The sequence below is a fragment of the Ascaphus truei genome, chromosome 4, assembly GCF_040206685.1.
Source record: "Ascaphus truei isolate aAscTru1 chromosome 4, aAscTru1.hap1, whole genome shotgun sequence".
NCBI classification, from domain to species: Eukaryota; Metazoa; Chordata; class Amphibia; order Anura; family Ascaphidae; genus Ascaphus; species Ascaphus truei.
The window spans coordinates 66,788,667-66,811,516 of record NC_134486.1 but is presented as its reverse complement, the minus strand read 5'-3'; the positions used below and the strand labels follow the sequence as shown (position 1 = coordinate 66,811,516).

Genomic DNA, 22,850 nt, shown 5'->3' with positions numbered 1-22,850 from the left:
AAGCTGGTATTTCCTAATCTGTAAACCAGTGATTCCCAACATTCGTGAAGGGTCCCGAGGGGTTTTCCCCATATATGTTTAACAGCAGATCCCAGGCAGCATACCTGGGTTTCTAAGCCCGTGGAGGGACTACATGCTTTGTAAGGTCCCAAAGTGGACATCAGTGTGGGTGGTTACAGCGGGATCTTCCAAAGTCGCATCCCACAGTGCCTTGCAGCAGCTGCTGCAAGACTTTGTGGGGTGCGTGCCTTTTGAGGCTCTTTGGTGAATGACAGCTGCCCCCGCCCACGCTGCCTGCACACAGAGTTGTGGTTTGGGACCTTTCTAAGAGAGTGATCCTTCCCTGGGCTCAGGACCCTGCACTGCCTGGGATCAGTCAAACTGTTCTGTTAGCCAATACGATTGATTAATTAGGGGTTGGCAAAGCAAACATTTTCTAGCACGGGGATTACAATGAACAAAAAAAGTTTGGAAACACTTCTGTAAGCAATACTTTTACCTTAACTTAGTTTTTGCAATGAAAGTCATTAGAGCTCTCAATTTTGGATTTTGGGTTTTTATGGTGGTGACCTTACACCTTACAGATGTTTCATTATTTTACAAATGTAAAATAATCTTCTGTTGTCTCTAAATACACGGCATATATCATTGGAAGAATGTACGCTAAAAGTATCTTCAGAGTATTTTATTTTGACTTTTATGTTATTTTTATCTGTCTTTGACAGCTTTTAAGTCAGCTGAAAGGTAACCTGGAAGAAGAAAACAGACATCTATTAGATCAAATCCAAACGCTAATGCTGCAAAATAGAACATTACTGGAGCAAAATATGGAAAGCAAAGATCTTTTCCATGTTGAACAAAGACAGTACATGTAGGTATCACCAGTACAGTTTCTTTGTCCTATCATGCAATTACAGTACTAGAGGGGAAAAAATGCAGTGGCATAGCAAGGCATGAGCTGGCCCACCGGCAAAACAAGTCTATTGTGTTTGGCTACGCATGCGCGACCAGCACTTGTCTACCACGCATGCGTGATCGCCACTTGCTGGCCGATCGTGTGCATGTGTGACCAGCAAGCTCCGATTGCGCATGCAGTCACGCATGCGCGGTAGACAACTGCTGATCGCGCATGCACCGCTGCAAAGATATGCATTTTTCAATGCATTTTTCAACTGAGAACGTGAGCCCCCGGTCTTTGCCCAGGCTTTAGCTACGCCCCTGAAAAAATGTATTCTCCCTATTGACTTTAAATGTCTGATGCAAAAACTGTAGTTACATATGGTTTGAAGCCACAAGTGTAGTGTGTAAAACGTTTGTTGTATTACATAATACAGTATATTCATTTGTATTTCTTTATAGTGATAAATTGAATGAGCTCAGACGACAGAAAGAAAAATTAGAAGAAAAGATCATGGATCAGTATAAGTTCTATGAACCGTCTCCCCCAAGAAGGTACAGAACATCTATTAAATACAGATCTAAACTCAGACGTCCAATACGCTAATACATCCGGGCTCATAGTAACAGGGCCGTTACCCAAAACAGCCATCCAGACACTGCAAAAGCCGTATTTTTGCGTCTGGATTGGAGCATCGCCAAGTTTAGCAATGACTTAAATGACGTTAAGTCCCCACAGTGACCTTAACAGACTTCAGTGTATTGGCAATGTATGATAATGCCCTATTTACATATGATTTGCATAATCTTTTCATTAACATCCATTATTGTTAACGCTATACTCTTTACAGGAGATAACATGCCAGAACTTAATGTTATTGTCCTTTGAGGATACAGCATTACGATAATTGTGATGTTAACTTAGGTTTAAGTCACGTTAAAGTGACTCAGCTGAGCTTTAACCATGTGGCCCTAAGGCCCTTATTCTGTAAAACAGGGGTCCTTAACAGGGATGATTTCACCCCCAGTGGGTGATTGAGAAGTGAGAAGGTGCTGGGCTTTATTTGTATCATCTTATAACTTTTTTTTATTTTGTTAAACTAACACATGGCTGAAACATCGCGTGAAAGCTTCTTTATCTCGCGCCACATAAATGCGCGGTCGATAGGGATCCGCCCATTATTTTCCATCTCTGTTTGTTACACGTACTTATTAAAAAGGGAGGGTCCTATACTAAACAGTCGAGCTACTGGCGTTGTTGTATCGGTACGTCATATATAAAGTTATTGCTATGGGGTGATTGGGGACCTTTTTGGTCCCTTAGGGGAGATTAAGGTACGATAAGCGCAAATTACGTGCTATCGCTGAAAAAGCCCTATTAAAGTAGATAGCGATAGCATGTCATCTGTGCTTATCGCACAATACAGAATAAGGACCCAAGAGTATATATTGTTAATAAAATACCATAACGATGTTCTGTTGCACGCTATATACATATAATATGTGGAATATGAGCCTCCCATGGAGGTGCGGATAATGGCTCGGGGGTCCCAGCCATCTCTCTGCCTGCTTATTTCTAATATCTAAAAGACAACCCTGTTTTCCATACTCCTGTATTTAAGAATACACGTCATCCACTTAAATAGGCATACTGAGTAAAAAAGCCAAATATTTATCTAACTCGATGCAGCTTGGAAAGCGGGTGTTCCTTACAGAGAACAATGCATGTAAACATTGTCTTCCAATGACTTCGGAAATCTTTTCCTGATTTAATAAAAAAAAAAAAGAAGAAGCGATGCGGGAGAAGTTATATTAGTAACATGTTGGTCGCTTCGTTCTTTACTTTAAGGAGGGGAAACTGGATAACTTTGAAAATGAGGAAGCTGATTAAGTCCAAAAAGGATGGTAACCGCGAACGTCTGCGATCTCTCACCCTCACGCCTTCTCGCTCGGAGTCCAGTGAAGGGTTTCTGCAGCTACCTCTTCAGGATAGCCAGGACAGCTCCTCTGTAGGTTCTAATTCTCTGGAGGATGGCCATTCACTTGGAGCCAAAAAGAGCAGCAGTGAGTAGTACTGTATCATCTTCTTCCATTGCAGTCCATGACTAGTTCCCGCACAGGAAATACTTAAGTCATATATAGAGTTAAGAATGGCAAAGCCCTGTGAAGCCAGGGCTGTTTTTAACCAAACTGAGCTAAAGTGAAGTTAAAAACAAAATCGGTGAAACTTGAGTAGTCTGCTGTTTACTGATGAGGTCCCAGAAACATCAGAGTCCTGTTATGAGGGAGAATTCCTTTGTGGATTTTGTTTTATTAATGTAACCCCTCTTTATCCTTAGACTATAGGATCTGTCGCCAAGGTGGGGGCCTTAGTCCAAGGGATATATTACAGTGTGCAGTACACGTGACGTAGGACCGGAGCAACTGGACACAACCATATTGAATTATAACAGGATAATATATATATATATATTAGATAACCTGACACCATGATCTTTAACCGCAGGATCACCTTACACACTACTACACATTTAGAATACAATACAATAAGATCGCTGCACAAATGGGTTATAGTGTCTAGCACTGTCAAGCCTCCCAGTCCTGGGGTGCTGGCATATATGTTAGTGGTGCTGGCACACCCATTGGAGCTCCTTAGATAGTGTGTGTGATGGTGTGATTCAGGCCTGTACTTCACGTGACTTGGTACAAATTTCAAGGCAGTCAGTGGGAGATATCCTCTGCTGTGTCTGTCTCTCAATCACTCACGACCTGCCGCAAGGTCCTGTCTGGCTGAGCTCCGTCGGACGATTATTTCTCTCTCGCACCTTGCGGTATGGTCCTGCTCTGCCGGGCACCGCTGCATGCTCTCGTCCAGCTGCGCAGCGCTCCCTCCAAAACAGCCCTTGAACTCTTTCAGGGTCATTCAAGAACTACCTGAACTGTCATGGCTGCCCCCTCTTAAGAGCTCCCACTTCCTCAGTCCCTCCTCCTTCACCAGCCTTCTTACTGCCTTGCTACAGTCACCTGTCATGTAGAGAGGAAGCTGCTAGGAGGCAGTCAGCCTGTGTTGCTTGTAGGCACAGGGGGTTACATTAATGTAGTAAAATAACAAAGGAGAGAGAGTAGGGGGTACGATAACTTTTATTGGACCAACAAGTACTGTACTTGATATGTTACAAGCTTTCTAACCTCTCAAGGTTCAAGTACGTATGTATCTACGTACATATATACATACGTGTGTGTGTGTGTATATGCATTATCACCTGATAAACATTTTTTGATAGCTATATTGTACACATACACAGTTTTGTCCCATTCCACTCCCCCACTTGTCTCCTGATCGTCTAGGCCGTTTTTACATTTCAATAAAGTGTAGCCTTTTACGCATCCACTGTTCATTTTCACACCAGCGTGCCAGCATGCATCTTATCCTAATATCCCACTTCTTCTCAACATCCATTGCAACCAAATATCCTTCTTGCACTACTGTATATAATATTCTGTCACTGTATTTCTGTATTATCTGATGAAGGACCCTGAAAGGTTTGAAAGCTTGTAACATACTGTATCAACTACTTGTTGGTCCAGCAAAAGGTATCATACCCCCTACTCCCTCTCCCTCCTTTGTTACTACATGGAAGAAAGCACCAACATGGCTTCCCACCCTTCTTTATTTTATTAAAGTGTCTCTTGATCTCATTCCTCAGCCCATGTCTCTAACCCCACAGTTCTTAATTACATTTATTTCCTTCAATCCATCTTTTTCTCCTTACATTTCTAACTTTCCAAAAGGTGTATTATTTCTTCCCTCCTTTAAGCATTGCACCCAGACCTTTTGTCCTCCATGGAGTCGTTTAGTTCCACTTGGCTTTGTGTACAGTGCCACTTCTTTCATTGTTCTGTGCCACCCCTCGTGTTCTGAGTACGGCCCCTTTCATGTATTACTTTGACCTTGGATGGTTAAGTTTCTTATACACCTATCTTTCTAATGTGATACCAGTAACTGAACAACGGTTAAATGTCATTCTTTGCTTATCCGTAAAACTGTCCATAAATATAGAGCACAAAATAACATGCACACAGAAGAGACAGTAATATTGAAGAGGAGATCATTCTGTGCTTCAATTTTCACTTGTTCTGGAAATAATTGAACTTATTTCCTGTGGTATCAACATTGTGAATAAACACAGAGAAAGTGACGAAGACAATAGTCCCCTTTTCATTGCACTCGATGTAATAACTATAACTGTGTACATAAAGATATGATCTAATATTTTAGTAGCTTACTTATATACACTGCTACTAATTCTGCTTATATTGTTTTGCATTAGCACGAAGTGTCTCTCGTTGCCATCTACCCTCCCACCCGCTCCCCTTACAGGGGTCTATTTTTATTCAAAAGCGAACATCCAGGGATAGGGACGGAGCACGGCTGTAAAAATGCAGGGGCTAACACCAGTAGAGAAAGGTTAAAAAGCTCAATTTTAATGGTATGGCATGTAGGGAACATGGTAACAACTCTGACGCGTTTCAGGCAAACGCCCTTTATCAATATAAAGGGCGTTTGCCTGAAACGCGCCAGAGTTGTTACCATGTTCCCTACATGCCATACCATTAAAATGTAACTTTTTAACCTTTCTCTACTGGTGTTAGCCCCTGCATATTTACAGCCGTGCTCCGTCCCTATCCCTGGATGTTCGCTTTTACTATTTGACTGGCGTGATGCACGCATCAGGACAAGCTGCCATATGTGAGTTCTGTTTTTCCTACACTTATTGACTGTGGAGGAATTGACCATCACTGGTGTTACTCTAGAGGTTTGTCCAGTGGAGTACTCTCACTGAATTATGCTAAGTATCTCCACTACATGGACAGTTATTGCCATAAACTCCTCATATGAGATGCAGATACACTGGGTCTATCAGTTTCACTGGGCTTAATTCAGAGCTTATCCTATACATAATCATACTTATGATTCAAGACTCTATTGGAATACATGTTTCCTGTGGACACTGAGCACCGTTATTTGGAACTTGTTTCTATTTTCTTATCAGACATCCTATTTTTATTCAGTTTTAGCCACATATGTTTTATTTATTTGTCACTTGTCTTTTAGCGTTATCACTTGATATCATTAAAAGTTTATTGTTTTGGATTTTAGCAGTGGACGTCCTTGCCACTTTTGCAAGTTATTAGATGTTAATTTGAGCGGGAATATATGGTCCTTCCATTTGGACAATATTTTACCTTATTTTGAACATATCAGTTATTTTAGTGGATATTATATACTTATTTACGCTGTATATGGGACTTATTAGTTCCTTCTGTGGATATCATATATTTATGTACACAGTTATACTTATTACCTCGAGTGCACTGAATAGGGGACTATTGTGATTTCATCACTTTCTCTGTGTTTTTTCAATATATATATATTCCCCATGCACCAGGTTTTTATACACTTTGATATTTGGGCTTGAGCGGTATCTTGCCATCATCTATTTCGTATCAACATTGTGTTAAGAAGTTACTGTATGACCATTTTCAGTTGCATACTTTTTAATCTCTTTGTCAAAGAATAGAAGTATCTTAAAATACACTTTTGCCATAGTCAAGGTCAGGTAAAAGGGTAGTGGAATATTATACAAATACAGCTTTCTCTGTGATACACTGAGATTCAACTGTGACAATGTGTTTGGTGCATAGTTTTCTTGTGGGCATTTTCATTATTACAGATCCAATATGTGCTCATTTAACCATCCATTTTCCTTCTAGAATAGCTGTGTAAATATTTACTCTAGCATTCTAATGTCTCATATATAACTTGTTTTAAAGCAGCAGTGACATGTACTCCATCTCTTGGTATAGATAACTAAGGAAGTAGTATAGATTGCCAAAATTAACATTATGCTAAAGCTATTACCTTCCATTGCCAGGTAACCAATAACATAATTATTTCTTTGGTTTGGGGAAGGAGACTGATGGCTCAGATTTGTAATTTTTTTTTAAAGTATTTAAAAAAAAAAAAAGTGTGTGGGTTGAAGTTTAAATCTTATTGCACGCTTTACATATGATCATGTTAAACTCTCTCAAATGGGCAGATACACTTCATATGTGGGCCGTGCAAAAACATATTGTGTGCTGCACAGTACCTGGCTGAGACATGAATGTGCTCACAAGTGAAATTTGTTTTTGCTGCACATTAATTGTAATGTGGGATGGTTTTATTTAATTTTGGCTGTGCAATTAGGCGAAAACATTTCAGATCCACATGGAAGCTGCAGTGCCACTGTGCACCAAATCTTGAAATAAAACCGAAGGTGACGCCCATGCTTTTCCTTGTCTGTATCTGTCTCTTTCTGTAATACTCCAGTGTGTCCTGCTGGGGCATCCTTGTGTCTCTTTGTTGGCTCTGAAGCCGATCTGTGCTGTATCTTCTGCTCTGCAGTATCCTCACATCACAGGTGTCCTTACTATGTGTGGACACTTGGCCCTTGTCTTACAGATTAGATTAGAGCAAAACAAATAAATCCGAGGACAAAAGGCACATTCACTCTTCCATCATAGTTTATATTAAATATATTCATGCTACACTCTAATACAGTATCATCCATGTGTGTATTTCAACTAAGCAGACAAAAGATAAAATGTAGATTTTTCTTTCTTTTTAAATGTAATGTATTTGTCAGCCTTGGGAAGATTCCACCACCATCAAGGTAAACATTTTATTTTATGTTCTATGGAAAATGCATACACAGAAGTTGTGATACATAGTATCCCACAGTTCTAGCTACTGTATTTGGCAGACGATCATAATTCATTAAAAAAAAATTATAAAGGAAATTGATTTCAAATTTTCATAGCGCGATCACAAAAGTGATTTGTAATTTGAGAAGTCCAGTCTTCGTTTTTCTGTACTGTTAAAACCTTTGACATTATGTGAGATTAGTTTGTGACGCCATGGACAGAGGTGATTATTGAGACATTTACGCAGATAGTTGAATGTGAGATTGACTTGCCTGTGAGATATTGGTGAGCGTGAGTAACATGGATTGGGCGAGATCAGTGGACATTTAACAGGAGTATGAGCCTGTATTGAGAAGGAGGCAGAGTTGGGTGACTGGGAAGCCCCTGTGGACGGGACAAGGGGAGGAGAGGCAGGAAACCCCTGGGTGTGGCGTGGGTGAAACATATAAAACGCTGGGGAGAATCCAGAGGAGCCTGAGTGACTCTAGGTCAGGTCTCAGGCGTAGTGGTATTGTACCCTGTGGGTGGGCATGCACGGTACTTGGGGGGGGGGGGGGGTACACAACAATATTGACCTTTGAGGTCGCAGCAACTGGGTGCTTACACATTGGGTCCTCAAAGCATGGCTCCAGGGGTACTCCTTTTGACTAATAAAGGTAACTGGGAGTGAGGGGAAACTTTGGACGACAGGGTTGGCTACCCTAAGCCCTTACCCTAAAATGCCCTACCCTAACCGTTAAAACCATTAAATTAACCCCCTACCCTAACAAATAATAAAACTTACTTTTAGAAGCAGCTGGTGGCGGGGATTCCAGCGGCGGAGGGTCCATCTGCCGTGAAGCGGGGCCGGTCGTTTGGTAGCGGCGAAACAGCCACAACCAAATTCCGTGTCCATCGTGCCTAGGACCCTTAATTAGTTAGAGATTAGTGCGGTGCTAATGTGCGGGAGTAATAATAAACAATCACAGGGCAGACCTGCAGAGCTTTCTGTGGCAGGTAGCTGCTAAGCCCTGTAATTGGCTGCAGGCAGGTATAATTGTGGGGAAACATTTAACTAGGCAATGGCAAATATATACATAAAGGGTTAGAACTGGAGTGGTGGGAGTCACCTGTAGGTATACTTGTGTAAGGATAGTGTCATGGCCTAGCTGAGACCGTGTGGTCTCTACATGAAGAATTAGTCAATGCAGCAGGGCTCTGTCGTGCTATGGACACTGTGGGGCCTCGGTTAGGGCCTAGATGGAGGGTCTCTGAGACTACAGTGCATTGTCCACCTCTAAACCTATCCATTACTTTTGGGTCGAGCGGAACCTCAATGCAGGCAGTGATTTGCTCCTGGTGCTCACTCTGGTACTGGCTTATAGTCTTGTTGGGGTTCTGTATTGACTCCAGGAAGACGACTTGTGTTTGGGATGCCAAGACATTCCAGAAAGCGATGGGCTTCCGCTAGGTATCTCATGGAGATTATGTTGCCATCCTTCGTGACCATAAAGCGGAATGGGAAGCCTCATCTGTAGCGGATGGCGTCTCGCAGCTTGGTGTGATCTCTTTCAGATTTCCCCGGCGTTGTAGCGTTACAGGTGAAATGTCCTAGAATATTTGCAGCCTGGCTCCCTCGAATTCCAGTACAGGTTAGTTTCAAGCTGCCGTTGAGTGCTTCTTTGCACCCAAAATAGTGCATCCTCAGAACAATGTCTGGAGGTGTCTCTGGATTGAGTGCTCTGGGTCAGAGGACCCTGTGTGGACTATGTCCATATGAAGGCGAGCTTAGGGACATCGGGCAGAGTTTGTGGAAGAGGCGCAGTAGGTATTGATCATGGTCCATCATGGCCTCTGGGACACCTCAAATGCGCAGGTTATAATGGCGTGCACACTTGTCCAGGTCTTCCTGGTAGTCAGCCATCTCCTCATATGTGTTGGAGATCAGCAATTGTTCTTGTGAGACATCATTGTGTGCTGTGGTGACTTCTAGCATTTTATATTACAGATCTCTCTACATGACAGAAGGAGCGGCTCAGTGAGTAAAGACACTATATGGCACTGAGTTTGAAGCATAAGAACCTGGTTCAATTACTTTTGAAAGTGGGCAGGTCACTTTATTCTCCCTGTGCCTCAGGCACCAAAAAAACATAGATTGTAAGCTCTGCGGGGCAGGGACTGTGTCTGCAAAATGTCTCTGTAAAGCGCTACGTAAAACTAGCAGCGCTGTATTATTATTATTATCCCCTTAGATCTTGGAGTGCCTGCTGGATCTCTGCATGGAATGCCACCTTCAGGTTTTTTTTTTAGAGATTTGCTATGTCCTCTTTTATTGAGAGGAGTGTGGTCTGACCTTCCTCAACATCGGTCTTGTCCTAGTGCCAGCTGCCATCTTGCACGTCCACACAGGCCATATATTGCTACCAATAGAAAAAACAAATAAGTGCGCACTAAAATATATACTTAATACAAAGTGTTAATTGTGATGTCAATTTAAATCAAAAAAACACACCCCACCATGTGGAAAAGGTAAATAAATATATACCAATGTAGATGAGCGTCTGCTGCTGTGTAAAGGGTAGCCCAAGACCCTAGAATCTAGTAACAAAAAAAAACAAACAAAGCGCACAACACTCATCGTGAAAAATGTAATAAACTATGTTTTTATATATAAGGTGTTTCAAGGTTATGCGTACATCAAGGTAGATTAATCAAGCATAGAGCCACAGACTGGCAGTTACCAGCGTCTGCAACCAGGAACCACCAGAGCTTCACTCTCCTTTCCACCTACAGGTAGGTGAAATGCCAGATAATTGATGACTCTGCCACAGTCTCAATGTCCTGTAAATAGCGTCAATGCGCTTAGTGGATCCTGGGGAGTGGTTGTCCTTTGCTCGCAAGTAGTACACAGGTTCCTCTGCAGACCTCACTGTGTTTCCCGATCAGTCAGGCAGCGTGACGGCGTGGTCCCGCGGGCCCTTCTGTGACGTCAGAGCGCCCGCTCTGCTTTGAGTAACAGCGTCTGCCAGTAATGATTCAGACCTCACTTGGCAACCACAGAGGCAGGCAACAGCGCGGCAAATGCGCAGAAGAGGAAATCAACTCGTGTTCAGCAAACCGTTTGACAACAATAAAATACACTTTGGAACATGAATAATAAAAATATATAGGTTGAATGGTATTTCACCTACCTGTAGGTGGAAAGGAGAGTGAAGCTCTGGTGGTTCCTGGTTGCAGACGCTGGTAACTGCCAGTCTGTGGCTCTATGCTTGATTAATCTACCTTGATGTACGCATAACCTTGAAACACCTTATATATAAACATAGTTTATTACATTTTTCACGATGAGTGTTGTGCGCTTTGTTTGTTTTTTTGTTACATATATTGCTACCGCCTGGACCGTTTGAGTTCACTCCTGCCAGGAGTCTTCTTTCTCGCCTTAAATGGCATCTTCAGGGGTTTATATGTTAATTGTTGTTATTCTTGTTGGGTGGGTATGCCCGGTTACTGCATAACATTTTGTATCACGCTGATCTGGAGCGGAGCTATGGTGTTAGACAACCATGATGTTCCGCACCCCGGATGCGCCTCAGGATCTGTAGGTTTACCTGGCACACTGTGACATGGGTTCCTGCATCAGACTTCCACTTGAAATTGAGCTGCAAGTTTTGGGTTATATAAAGTAGATAGTGATAGGAATGATATGTCTTAAATGACTCCTGTTGAAAGAGTGTGTGACTTAGGCCAGGAGCACACACAGCACTACGCGGCGCAGCATGCGCATGTGCGCACCTCCGTCTGCTGGGCGATGTGTGAACATCCCCAGCAGACGGAATGATCCGGCATCCAGAAAGTGGATTTTGTCTTGCACTCGCTGGTAACTACTTCCCTGATGGGTCTTTGTATTGCCCGATCCCCCTCCTGAGGGCAGGGACAGGCCCCACCAGCGTGGGAGGTGTCCCAGAAGGCCTAAGGCTGAGTTCAGACAGGATGCGATGTGCGTGCGTACGTTCACCACTCTTTCGCTTTGGTGTGTGAGAGTTTTCAAACTGAAAACGACACCCGGCGGCGAAGTACAGCGTTGTTGCCGCTGCACTTGAAGGAGACAACTGAAGTTGTAATTCCAAGCGGCCGCCGCGTCACGTGCACTTCGTCAGCCAATCACAAACACACACTTTGTTTCTTTTTTTAAATTAAATGGCTGACATGGTCCCTCCTCCAATCGCGTCATTCTGTCTGCTGGGGATGAGCACACATCGCCCAGCAGACAGGCTCGCAAACGTGGACGCGCGGTAGTGTAGCAGCCTGTCTGAACTCAGCCTTAAGTGGAGGAGGGGCTCAAAGATATCTCATGACCCAGGCTTCCGGTTCGCGATGACGTCAGAGAGGCCCGGCACCCGCCAGCATCAGACGCCAGGCGTGGGACAGAGTGAGGGAGAGTTCTGCAGCTGAGGGAGAACCGGGCCTGGCAGCAACTACTTTATCCGGCCGCCGGGACACTCATCCCAGCTCTGCTGCCGCACGTTCATGGAGGTGATACCGGACACATACATGTCCGGTATTACCTCTTCTTTTTTTTTTTTTTACCGGATGCAGGGGCAAAATACCAGTTTGTCAGGTTCAAAACCGGACACCTGGAAACCCAACAGTGACAACCTCTGACGTAAGGAAATGTATTTTTTCCTTTGTCTCTGATTGAGAGAGGTGTGTTAAAACGCAACATTTCAGAAGGGATGAGTTGATATTTGATTAATATTACATTATGTGAATACTCCGTAGAATATAGAATGTACGGTTGTATTGCTGATGTTATGTCTTCAAACTAAGAAGCTTTAAATCACCCGCTGCTGATCAACACTATTTTGTGCTTCATATAACTATTATAAACAGCTGGACCATGCAAATTATCAACATTACTGTTCTCTTAAGTATTCTCTTGCCATCTTAAAATCTACAAGGTTCATAATCCTATTACTATTATGACCATTTATTTGTATGTTGTCAACATGTTCAATGAGTATGAGAGGTAAAATTACAGATCTATTACACCCTTTATACTTACTGATACAGCATAAGCCCCCCTGCTCAAATAATAAAACAACAATGCCCTTTGTCCTTCATAGCTGGGGACCCCTTCTACCAGTGCATGATACGCTTTCACTACAGCTCACACCTTTTCTAACACACTGATATGCACATGGTCTTACACACTAATACACACACCGGTGCATTGGTACATTGTTGAAAAACATATTTTTACATGATGCACACTCCTACAAGTACAAAGATGCACACAGACCCACACGTGTGTACACAGTTACTTACTGCTGATATACGTCTGTGCTTTTCTTCTGCCTGGCTGTTAAACTCCTGCACGTGGGATGAAAAAATAGTTCTTCTAGTTTATTTATTTTACAGACTTTAGCTTGGTATATTAAAATTGTTTGTTATTTAGGAATCATCTCTCACTTCTATTATTTCTTTATTGCGCATTATAAAAAAAAAACGAAAACCTTTGATGACAAGTGTTTTTGTGTTCACTGTGGAAAGTCCTTTCCACATCTCCCGCCCCATCACACACTGGTGTACGCCTGTGATGTTTAGCAGAGCATGCTTATTTTAGATGAACTCATACTCCAGGGCTGGGCCAACTCCATCCTCAAGGGCCACCAACAGGTCAGCTTTTCAGGCTATCCCTGCTTCAGCACAGGTAATCAATCAGTGGCTCAGACGAAGACTGAGCCACCTGTACTAAAGCAGGAATATCCTTAAACCCTGGCCTGTTGGGGCAGGAGGGGGTCTTGAGTACTGGAGTTGCCCGCCCCTGCCATGCTCATTTCTGTCTTTCGTTTCCGCATTTAACTTCCATGTCTTCTTCTCCCTTTCCTTTCTTTCATTGCCCTGTTTTCCGTTTCCTTGTTTTGATTTTTTTCTTTCTTCCCATGCTGTGGCATAAAAGTGGTTGCACTGAAAAGACTGCCCTTTATGAGGAACAGACCGAAGGATAACGACAAAATGAAGGCCCTCTACCGCCGCTCCGTGTGTAAGACTTTAAAACAGTTCGGCTTCTTGCAACTAGCTGCACTGCCTTTCATTACTAATGCTGCACTAAGTTTTCCCTGGACTGCGCTGTTTCTCCTCCTGTGCAAGATAAAAGTCCTGCTACCGTGAGGCTGAGCATTTAATTGTGGCACTGAATATATCATTTCTTTATGGTCTAAAAAGATATGTCAAATGTGCAAGCAAATATTCCGGGAGGGATATATATGGTGTGTGTGGAGTATTCGCAGCGTTACAAGTATGCAAATAAGGTTTAAAAGCCTCCACAATTTGCAGCTTCTAAAATAGATGTTCCTTAGTAACTTTAATGTAATATGTAATATAGATGCATTTTATGAAGTGCCATCTTTTCATTCAATGTTGTGCAAAGCGCAGTGTTCTTGCAGTACCCTGCACTGGCCATGGACCCCCCTTTTCATTGCTTATCTCAACCCTTTTGTCGCCAAAGAGGCCTCCCGTGCTTTGCAGCACTTCTCTCTGGCAGCAGAAGGTTTGAGCTATTTGTGTTTCTGCCCACTTCACCTTTTGTCATATCGTTTGGTCATTTGTAAGCAACATAACTTGTTTGCAAGCTATGCTGCTCATCATTGCTGCAGTAGCATGGCAGAACTCCACAACAAGCGGCAAAAGAGTGCAAGTGCCACGTTGGATGTGCTAATAAGTGCGTGGACTAAATCACCCCCACTCATCATCTTCCACAGAAGTATGCATGTCATAACCCAAATGGCCTTGTGATTTTGTAGCTTTTTGACCTGCAGTTTGCTTTTAATGCTTGGATCGCTGTCAGACCAAAGCTGCCCACATAAGACGCACAGTACCATGCTGATTCATTTGCTTTCATTTGCATCCCAGCCATGAATGACCTGGTGCAGTCCATGGTCCTGGCAGGTGGACAATGGACAGGTAGCGCTGAGAATCTGGAGGGTCCTGATGATATTGCTACCGGGAAAAGGAGGACAGATTTGGGAACTATGACCTTCTCTACAACAGCAATCAACTTTTCAACTGTCAACCCTTCCACAGGCTTCAGATCCAAGCTGTTACCTAAAAGTAAAGGTATAGGCAGTGCATTTTGATTCAACTCGAATGTGGTTTGTCTGTGCATCGTCATCTTATATTAGTTGGTTGTTACTTTGTTTGTTCTTTTGTTATATAAAACCCACAAATTACTCGATTTCATTTTAATCAAAAGATTTAATATTGTAACCACAAATTCCGGCCTGATATTGTTTTATATTATTAGAGATCTAAAAACTGATGCACATTCTTCCAAATGTTAATAACAAGAAAAAGTTTACACGCAGTCATATAATTGTATTCATAGTTGTATTTTAATGACTTGTTGTGTTTATGTGCGACAGTAGATGATCATAAAAAGAACAAAGGCAAAAAACATAATTCAAACAAGAGAAGTAAGGTTTTAATGAACCAACATGTAACTTTTTAATCGGTGCCGTTGCAATTGTACATGTGCTTTTTCAGAGGTCGTACAACATCCAGATAAGGAGAAAGACAATATAAGGGAGAAGGTTATATATAGTCCATGGGGTGTTTTAAGGGAGGTGATATCACTTAGCCATAGAAAATGTACCATAAATTAGTGCAATTCTAGTCAACCCCTTGAGCCCTTAAGGGACCGGTAACGTAATTCAGAGCCACGTATTGGTCTTTCTGACACTCAAGGGGTTAAGGAAGTGCCAGGTGACAGTGAGCTGTTGCCAACTTGACTCAAGGAGATCATGAGATTCTTGGTCTAAAAGACTGTTTTCCCAATAACGTTCTCTTCCATGGAAAAGAATACAGTGATTAGGGTTAGAAGGACAGGGCTGCATTCACCGTGGGGACGTGGGGTCAGGTTGCCAATACTGGAAATATCTTTTCAGCATGTTTTACGTCATTGTTTACTGATAAGTCAGACATGCAGTGTTTTGCTTTGCTACCCTGGTGTTAGATTCAGGAATCTGTGACGATGCACATTTCAGGGCCTGTTTGATTTTTCCCTCAATGTATCTTGGTGCATTTTGTACTCTGCATTAAAGCTGCATTTCCCCCAAACAATTATTATTTTATTTATTTTGTTTACCTGTGGATCTGTGGTCCCCCGACCTCTGGGGAAGACCCAGTACCAGAGAAATCGGTAACAAAAATGACAATTATGGCTGCGGGGTCACGAATATTAAGTCGCAGTCTCCTCTCCCAATGCTTTATATTGTCTGCCGGAGCAAATCCTGGCTCTGCAGCCAATTTGTGTCCACCGGGACAATATTCTTACCCGGTGGACAAACCTGCTCACTGATCGGGAACTAGGCCGTCTCCAGAGGTCAGGAAACCACAGAGCAGCTCAGACTTGCTACTTTAATGTGTATTACTTTGAGGAGTGCAGAAATGTAGCATATCTAATGCATTACAAGACTTGCAACAGAGCTCATGTACAACTTCAACTATAAAGACATCTCATGTTGGTCCATTAAAAAGTATCACAACCTGTAACAAGTCTACACTTCTCCAGCCTCAGTATGGCTCCATACATTGAAAAAGGTATATTCCGTTTGAATGGAGCAATGAAGACGTATTTGGCCAAAGCAACAGTGCTTCTCGGAGTATAGTTGCTGACTTTGTCAGACTATTGGGACCAACTAGGACTGCACCTTTCAAGCTAATGTGAGATTGAGGGCCATATTTACTATATTATGGTGCTAGGTTACAAGGCACTTTATCGCCCGTTCATATGAATGGGCTGTAAGGTGCCTAATGGCTTACAACATCTGAGTAAACAAGGCTCTCCGTGTTTATTAGCAGCCACCGATGCCATGATATGAAATATTGTCATCCTCTCTCTTGGTTATCGTTTCATAGATGGGGCTTCGTATGAAGACGTGAGTCCCCATGGAGTCGGCGATGATCCTTATTCCATAGCGGCAGCACATGGTAAGAACTCTTCTGTGCAATATATAGGTTTGAGTTCTGCACTTATGCATGATCATTTATCATTGAATGCAAATAATGCGAGCTAACATGCTTTGTGTACTGTGCTTGTTCATATTCTTTTAAAATTTAGCAATACATTGCATATCTCTCCAGTATTGAGGTTTTTGGTTTGTTGAATAAATATTTTTTTCTTTCCCAAACAAAATAAAATTAAAACACTGTACGTGTACATCTCTAAAACTGTAAATTCACTTAGTTCACATAGTTACCCATTTGCAGCTAGTGTATTAATACAAAAGCTTTTGCAAAAGTATGTGATCGATCAAGCTAATAAATATATATGATTTATAAAGCGCCAACATATTCTGTAGCATATTGCAGTAACAGTGAAAGTCAACTAGGTATGACATACAACATATTACAACACATTGACCCCACAGAAAAGGTACATATATTGTCTGTGTTTCTAAATGAAGTTCAGGTTCCTTTGCTGTTTGACTCCCTTTCAGATCTGTTACATTGTAAACTCCGCAATCTCGTTTGTTTTTCTGCATGTTGTCCTGTTTCATCACGAGATCCTGGCTCGCCATTAACAAACCTACTGCAATTACAAACATCGTTCAATCTCTCTTTCTCCTTATATCTTACTGTTCCTGTAGTGTTCTTTTCCAAAGTGTCCTCTTGGACTTCATGGAAAACCCCCTTCGCTTTCTCTCCGGTCAGAAAAAAAAAGCACTTTGTTGACAAAGGGCATGCTGAGCGTGTGAAATACGTAGTGCATGATTCCTCACTCAGAGCATTCTGTGATCAGAATGCAAAGGTACAGTTTCACCTGCTAAAGTCTGTTACCATGTTGTCTCCTGATCTCCCATCTAGCTTCCAGACCAGCCAGCCTTGATAGTGGCAGGACATCCTGTAGTAATAGTAATAATAATGCTTCACTCCATGAAGTGACAGGTATGCTGTGGCCATTTTTTGTTGTTGTTGTTTATTTCCATAGTTTGGCAGATTTGTTGCATTGTCAAATCTTAAACCGGTTCAACCTCTGCGTTGCCTCCACATTGGGTTTCAGATCTGTGGCAATTAAAGCTGCAGTTCAGTCAATATCCTGCATGTGCGTTTTTTTAAATAAATCAGTTCTGTAGTAAGAAAAAATACTTTTAGCATTTTCTGTTTTAAAAAAAACAACTTTGAAAGACCAATTTTCTTGTATTGTATTTTAACAGCCATTTGCTAAGGCACTGCCCCTTCATGTCCTGTCACAAGCCCTGGCACACCTCTTTGTCAGCCCTGCCCTCCCTCTAGCTCATGTCAATGCAGGATTGCTCATGAATATTCATGAGCTTCCACTGACAGACAAGCAGAATATAAACAGATCCCTTCACTAATTATGTCACCACATTTCGACCTATCAATACATGGAGAACGAATTGACCTGCAGCTATACAGTTCTTTAGGTAATTAGAGATTGCACACATAAACTATTGAAGTAAAAAAATAAATTTAAAAAAAAAAGACTTAACTGCAGCTTTAAAGGTTTCAAAGTCTACAAAGACTGTAACAAACCTTGACAGGAAAAAGTTTTGTGTGTGTGTGTTGTTTTTTTCTTCCCTTGAATACCCAGGTGATTTTCTTAAAATCGAGACTTACCATTTCATAAAATAACGGGATATAAACAGAAAATCTAAATACGTTACCTCATTATCAATATCAGATCCTTCAAAGAGGCTTGAAGCTGAAAAGAAGAGAATCCACAAGTGTATTGGCAAAACACACCTATGTTAAATTGTAGGGCATTGTGCACGGGTGTTAAAAGTTGAAGGAAATATCGCCTTCGCAGATCCTAACCTACATAGGAGATTGACTTTGTCAAAATTGTATAAATAAAGTTTTTATTGTTCTAGCTCTTAGGTATCCAATAAGAACTGTGGTTAGCTCCAGTTATGAAGGAGCTGCAATCCTATTGGACGGTGACGCGTGACGTCACTCACTGGCACAAATTAGTAATATATAAAAATGCCGTTTTTGGCTATTGTTAAATACATACCTTGATAAAGGGCTTTCAGCCCGAAGCGCGTCGGTGCGTTAATATGTTCTAGGGTGTCTATTATAATCCTATAAATAAACACTCTCTATTTTTCTACATGTGAGCCTCCTCCTATTATTGCTGGCAGTGCTCTGCCTTTTTACTTTTTCTCTGTAATTTGGCATCACAAATGAATGGGGTTTTTTTTTTTATCCTAACTTTGCCTTTGTGAGAAAGATGTGCACCTTTTGTGGGTGTGTCCTTAACGCCCAATCATCCATCTCTTGTGATATTTATGAGGGATAAATCGTTTTTAAGCTCAAAATAGCTCAGAGTATACAAAATAACCCTTTCTGTAACACTAATGTGTTTGCATGTTTCTCCCGGAGGTTTAAATACCATTTTCCCCCCATGCCAGTTGTACTTTGGTATGAGTAAGCAGGCATCTGAGGAATGCACATAAATATCCTTAGCATGTTTGGTATTGATTTGAATAGCTGAACTTTCTCGGGAAAAATAACTATCCTTTATGTTTGTGAGGTACGCGATACCCCAAATATATTATATTTGGTAAATCTGCAGAGACATGGGAAATGAATAGCGACCCTTTTGTCAACCTGTGCTATTCAATGGGCGGGGGGGAGATATTTTAGGGATTTATAGCCCCTCTTGAACATGGCACCCAGGGCCTCTGTTAGTTCTGGGTAAGGTCACAAGACATCCATAATATAAACATATCCTTCCTTTAGGGTTTTATTACCTCACACCCCCCAGACCGGGCCACTCTAAGGCTGAGCTCAGACCGGCTGCTACACTACCGCGCGTCCGCGAGCCTCTGTTTGCTGGGTGATTTCTGCTCACCCCCAGCAGACAGAATGACGTGATTGGAGGCGGGATGTTAAAAAAAACAAAGTGTGTGTGTTTGTGATTGGCTGGCGAAGTACACGTGACGTGGCTGCCGCTTGAAATTACAACTTCAGTTGTCTCCTTCAAGTGCAGCGGCGTCAACGCTGTACTTCGCCGCTGGGTGTCGTTTTCAGGTTGAAAACTCCCACACACCAAAGCAAAAGAGGGCGAACGTGCGCACTTTTTTTTTTTTTTTTTTAAGTCCTGCCTCCAATTGCATAATTCTCTCTGCTGGGGATGAGCACACATCGCCCAGCAGAGAGGCGCGGACGTGCGGTAGCATAGCAGCCAGTCTGAGCTCAGCCTAAGGCTACGGCCCCAGTGCCTCCGCTGCACGCGCACCAACGGTGTTGGCTCCGCGTGCAGCAGATTCCCCGGTCTGCAGTGAGCTGCAGGGGGAAAGACAGGGGGGGCGTGGCGGGGGAGTGACGGTGGCGCGGCCATGACATCACCCGGCAGGTTCGCCCTCATTGGCTGAACAGCAGGGGGCGTGGCCTAGCGCTCCATCGCGAGTCCTGCTCTTAATTCTATTGAGAGCAGGAGAAACTCTCAGCTCAGCGCGGCGGCCCTCCTTCGCAGTGGGCCCGGCCCCATTGAGGGGAGGGCTCTTGTCCCTGCAGCGTCCGCTGCAGTAGCCAGCGGGGATCTGGCCTTAGGCCTCAACAGGAACTATTATCTAAACATCTTTGTTCTGTTGCTTTATTGACCAATAAAGTTTTCCCATTAGTATTGGCCAGAGTTGACTCTGATAACCTCTATGATGCAGAGGAAAAACAGGCACTTTTAAATGTCACATTAACTCCAGATGAAGATAACCCTTTGTGTACTGAATTTGTAGCACAACTGCCCAGAAAAAATGTGTGATAGTTACATGGGCCAAAATCAGAAGTAGTAAAGTGGCCATTATCGTTTACTTCTTAAATAGCAATTATGCTTTGTTGCAAAATATATATTTTTTTTTTTAATTATCACATGTAGAATGAGTGCAAAAGTCAAATAGTATGAAAGCAAAATGTATTGCTTTCTCCTTCGATCTTTTTTTTACAAATCATCAAATTTATATTAAAAAAGAGACAACACTGCAAAGAAAAGTGTGTGTGTGTGTGTGTGTGTGTGTGTGTGTGTGTGTGTGTGTGTGTGTGTGTGTGTGTGTACATGTACATGCCCAAATAAGCATAAATACATTAATGGACTGTGCATGAACAAAATATTGAGGTCTCAACTGCTCTACCATAGTATTGTGGTACTGATGAAATTATGTGGTACGTTTTTTTTTTTGTACACTATCTGGTGCATTGTTTCCACTGGGACACCCCAACTTGACCGGGTTCTAGGAATAATAAAGGATCTACACATCTTTGTACTCGTCTTATGCAGTATCTAATTAGCTAGTTATCCCTAAAACATGGCCTGGCTGAGGAGGAGAGGGTTGGGAAATACTGATCTAGTGTTTGGATCATTCAAGCCGCTATGATCCGAACTTATCTAGCACACCAAAATTATGCATTGGAAAAGGCATGTAACGCCTCCACATAGTATAAAGCACTGGCATTTTTAATTTTATTTGATCTTGCACTCAAAGTAACAACCCAAAATAACTGGCTGCTCTTTGGGTTAGGATATATAAATAATGTTGAAATCTAGTTGTTTTTTTAAATGAAAAACACTAATGGGGAATACACTAAAATCTGCAACATTTTGCCAGATTTGGCACATAAACTGAAACACTATCAACAGAACTGCTGTTTGGAGTTAATGAAATGCGAAATTGATCTATAACAATGCCTGCTAGAACATAGTAATAATAAAGGTTCAACATAAACTGACCTGGCCTATTTATTATTACTCCTGTATTCCTTTTGATTCTTGAGGGATCTCCTTTCCGCTATTTGTGCATTGTATTACATGCCACTGCATCTGAGAAGAAGTGAAACATAAAACCTAGAATGCACATTATCTGGCATCCAAAAAAAGCTGTGTGTGAACCTTCTGACAGGTAAGTCTGGTAATGGCCCCTGTACCTGTCAGTGACAGTAGACGTCCGGTACAATGGCTATTAAAAATGTTCGGTGAGAATAAACAGATTGCAAAATGAGTGAATCGGTTCCGTTAGGCCTGTGACTGAAATAAGGCGCTGATAAAATGTGTGTCTGTTTGGCCCAGTGCATTATTATTGGCAAAACTGGCATCTCTCTATTAAGCGTTTTGCTGTCAGATCAAAGGTGTTCCTAAATCTGGCAGTGTTTCTCCAATACCAAACTGAAGACAGACTTTTATATTGGCTTCCCTTAAGGGAAAATTGGACACATTGTGGCAGCATTTGCCAACCAAAATATGTATATTCTGCATGCCATTATGCAATTTATATATTTTGGCATATACCAGGTGGAAAAAATTATCTTAAATGTTTTTAATATTGTTACGGTTTGCCTCTCAAAATCCTTTTTTGAGAGGATTGTAGCTCTTGCATGGAAAATAATAATTGACAAATATCAGTTTTAACCATAGCTTATTGTGGGACCACATTTGTAGCCAGGCTAGCATTTTACTGTAATTGTGCATTTTGACGGGGGTGCTGAAAGATCACTGAATGGTTGTAGCCCAGAGGTTTTGTGGTGCAGTCTAGAAAAGTATGTGGCAACTGCTCTACAAATGTATTAGCGCTTTAATGTCTCGGGGAGCTCGGGACTGCCAACTCTCTGGTGCACAGTTGTCTTTAAAGAAGTCCAATCATTTGTTATCATTTATACCCGTTGGTTAAACATTTAAACAAAGTGCTTATTATTTTATGTCCAACGCATGTTATTTATCTTAAAGCAGGTGCAATGAACAACCAAAGTCGGTCCCAAAGCCACAGCAGTGGGGAATTCAGCCTGCACCATGATCATGAAGTGTGGTTGGGCAGTGGTAGTCCTGTCCAGTATTTTGGTCATCGCTTAAAAAAGTGTGCCGTGTCTAGTCCCATGCTGAGACTCAAATCGTACGATGCCCCAGACAACCTTGCACAGCCCAGGATGGGACTCGGATCCCCAGGAAGTGAGATGGTCTCTCTCAAGCAGTTTTTAGAGGAAAGTAACAAGCTCACTGTAACACAGGTTTGTGACTGGTGTTGTATCTTGTTGGCTTGATAATGAAATGAAAGCTCCCCCGTTAGGACTGTCGCATTTAAATTCATCCACAAATGTTCTTTTTGAAAGTGGATATTATATTTTTCAACAAACCTAATTATTAGCCTGCACTATATGACATGACATGGCTTTGTGGGTCACTTTATGTGCAGCTCATTTGAATATGTTTACATTCATCT

The 22,850-nt window shown here is 42.1% G+C and overlaps 1 protein-coding gene across 8 annotated transcripts in view; it reads left to right on the top strand.

The window, feature by feature from the left end:
* Window positions 1-22,850, top strand: part of CCDC88A (coiled-coil domain containing 88A) — a 185,390-nt gene that overhangs the window by 153,398 nt on the left and 9,142 nt on the right. For 5 of the 8 annotated variants that reach the window (XM_075595981.1, XM_075595982.1, XM_075595980.1 and 2 more), the window contains exons 23-30: window positions 726-871; window positions 1,360-1,452; window positions 2,747-2,961; window positions 13,583-13,666; window positions 14,536-14,739; window positions 16,540-16,611; window positions 17,488-17,568; window positions 22,361-22,638. In XM_075595981.1, the coding sequence (XP_075452096.1) occupies window positions 726-871; window positions 1,360-1,452; window positions 2,747-2,961; window positions 13,583-13,666; window positions 14,536-14,739; window positions 16,540-16,611; window positions 17,488-17,568; window positions 22,361-22,638 (1,173 nt within the window). The remainder of the gene's footprint in view (window positions 1-725; window positions 872-1,359; window positions 1,453-2,746; window positions 2,962-13,582; window positions 13,667-14,535; window positions 14,740-16,539; window positions 16,612-17,487; window positions 17,569-22,360; window positions 22,639-22,850) is intronic. The other 3 variants (XM_075595983.1, XM_075595979.1, XM_075595978.1) reach the window with 2 other exon arrangements.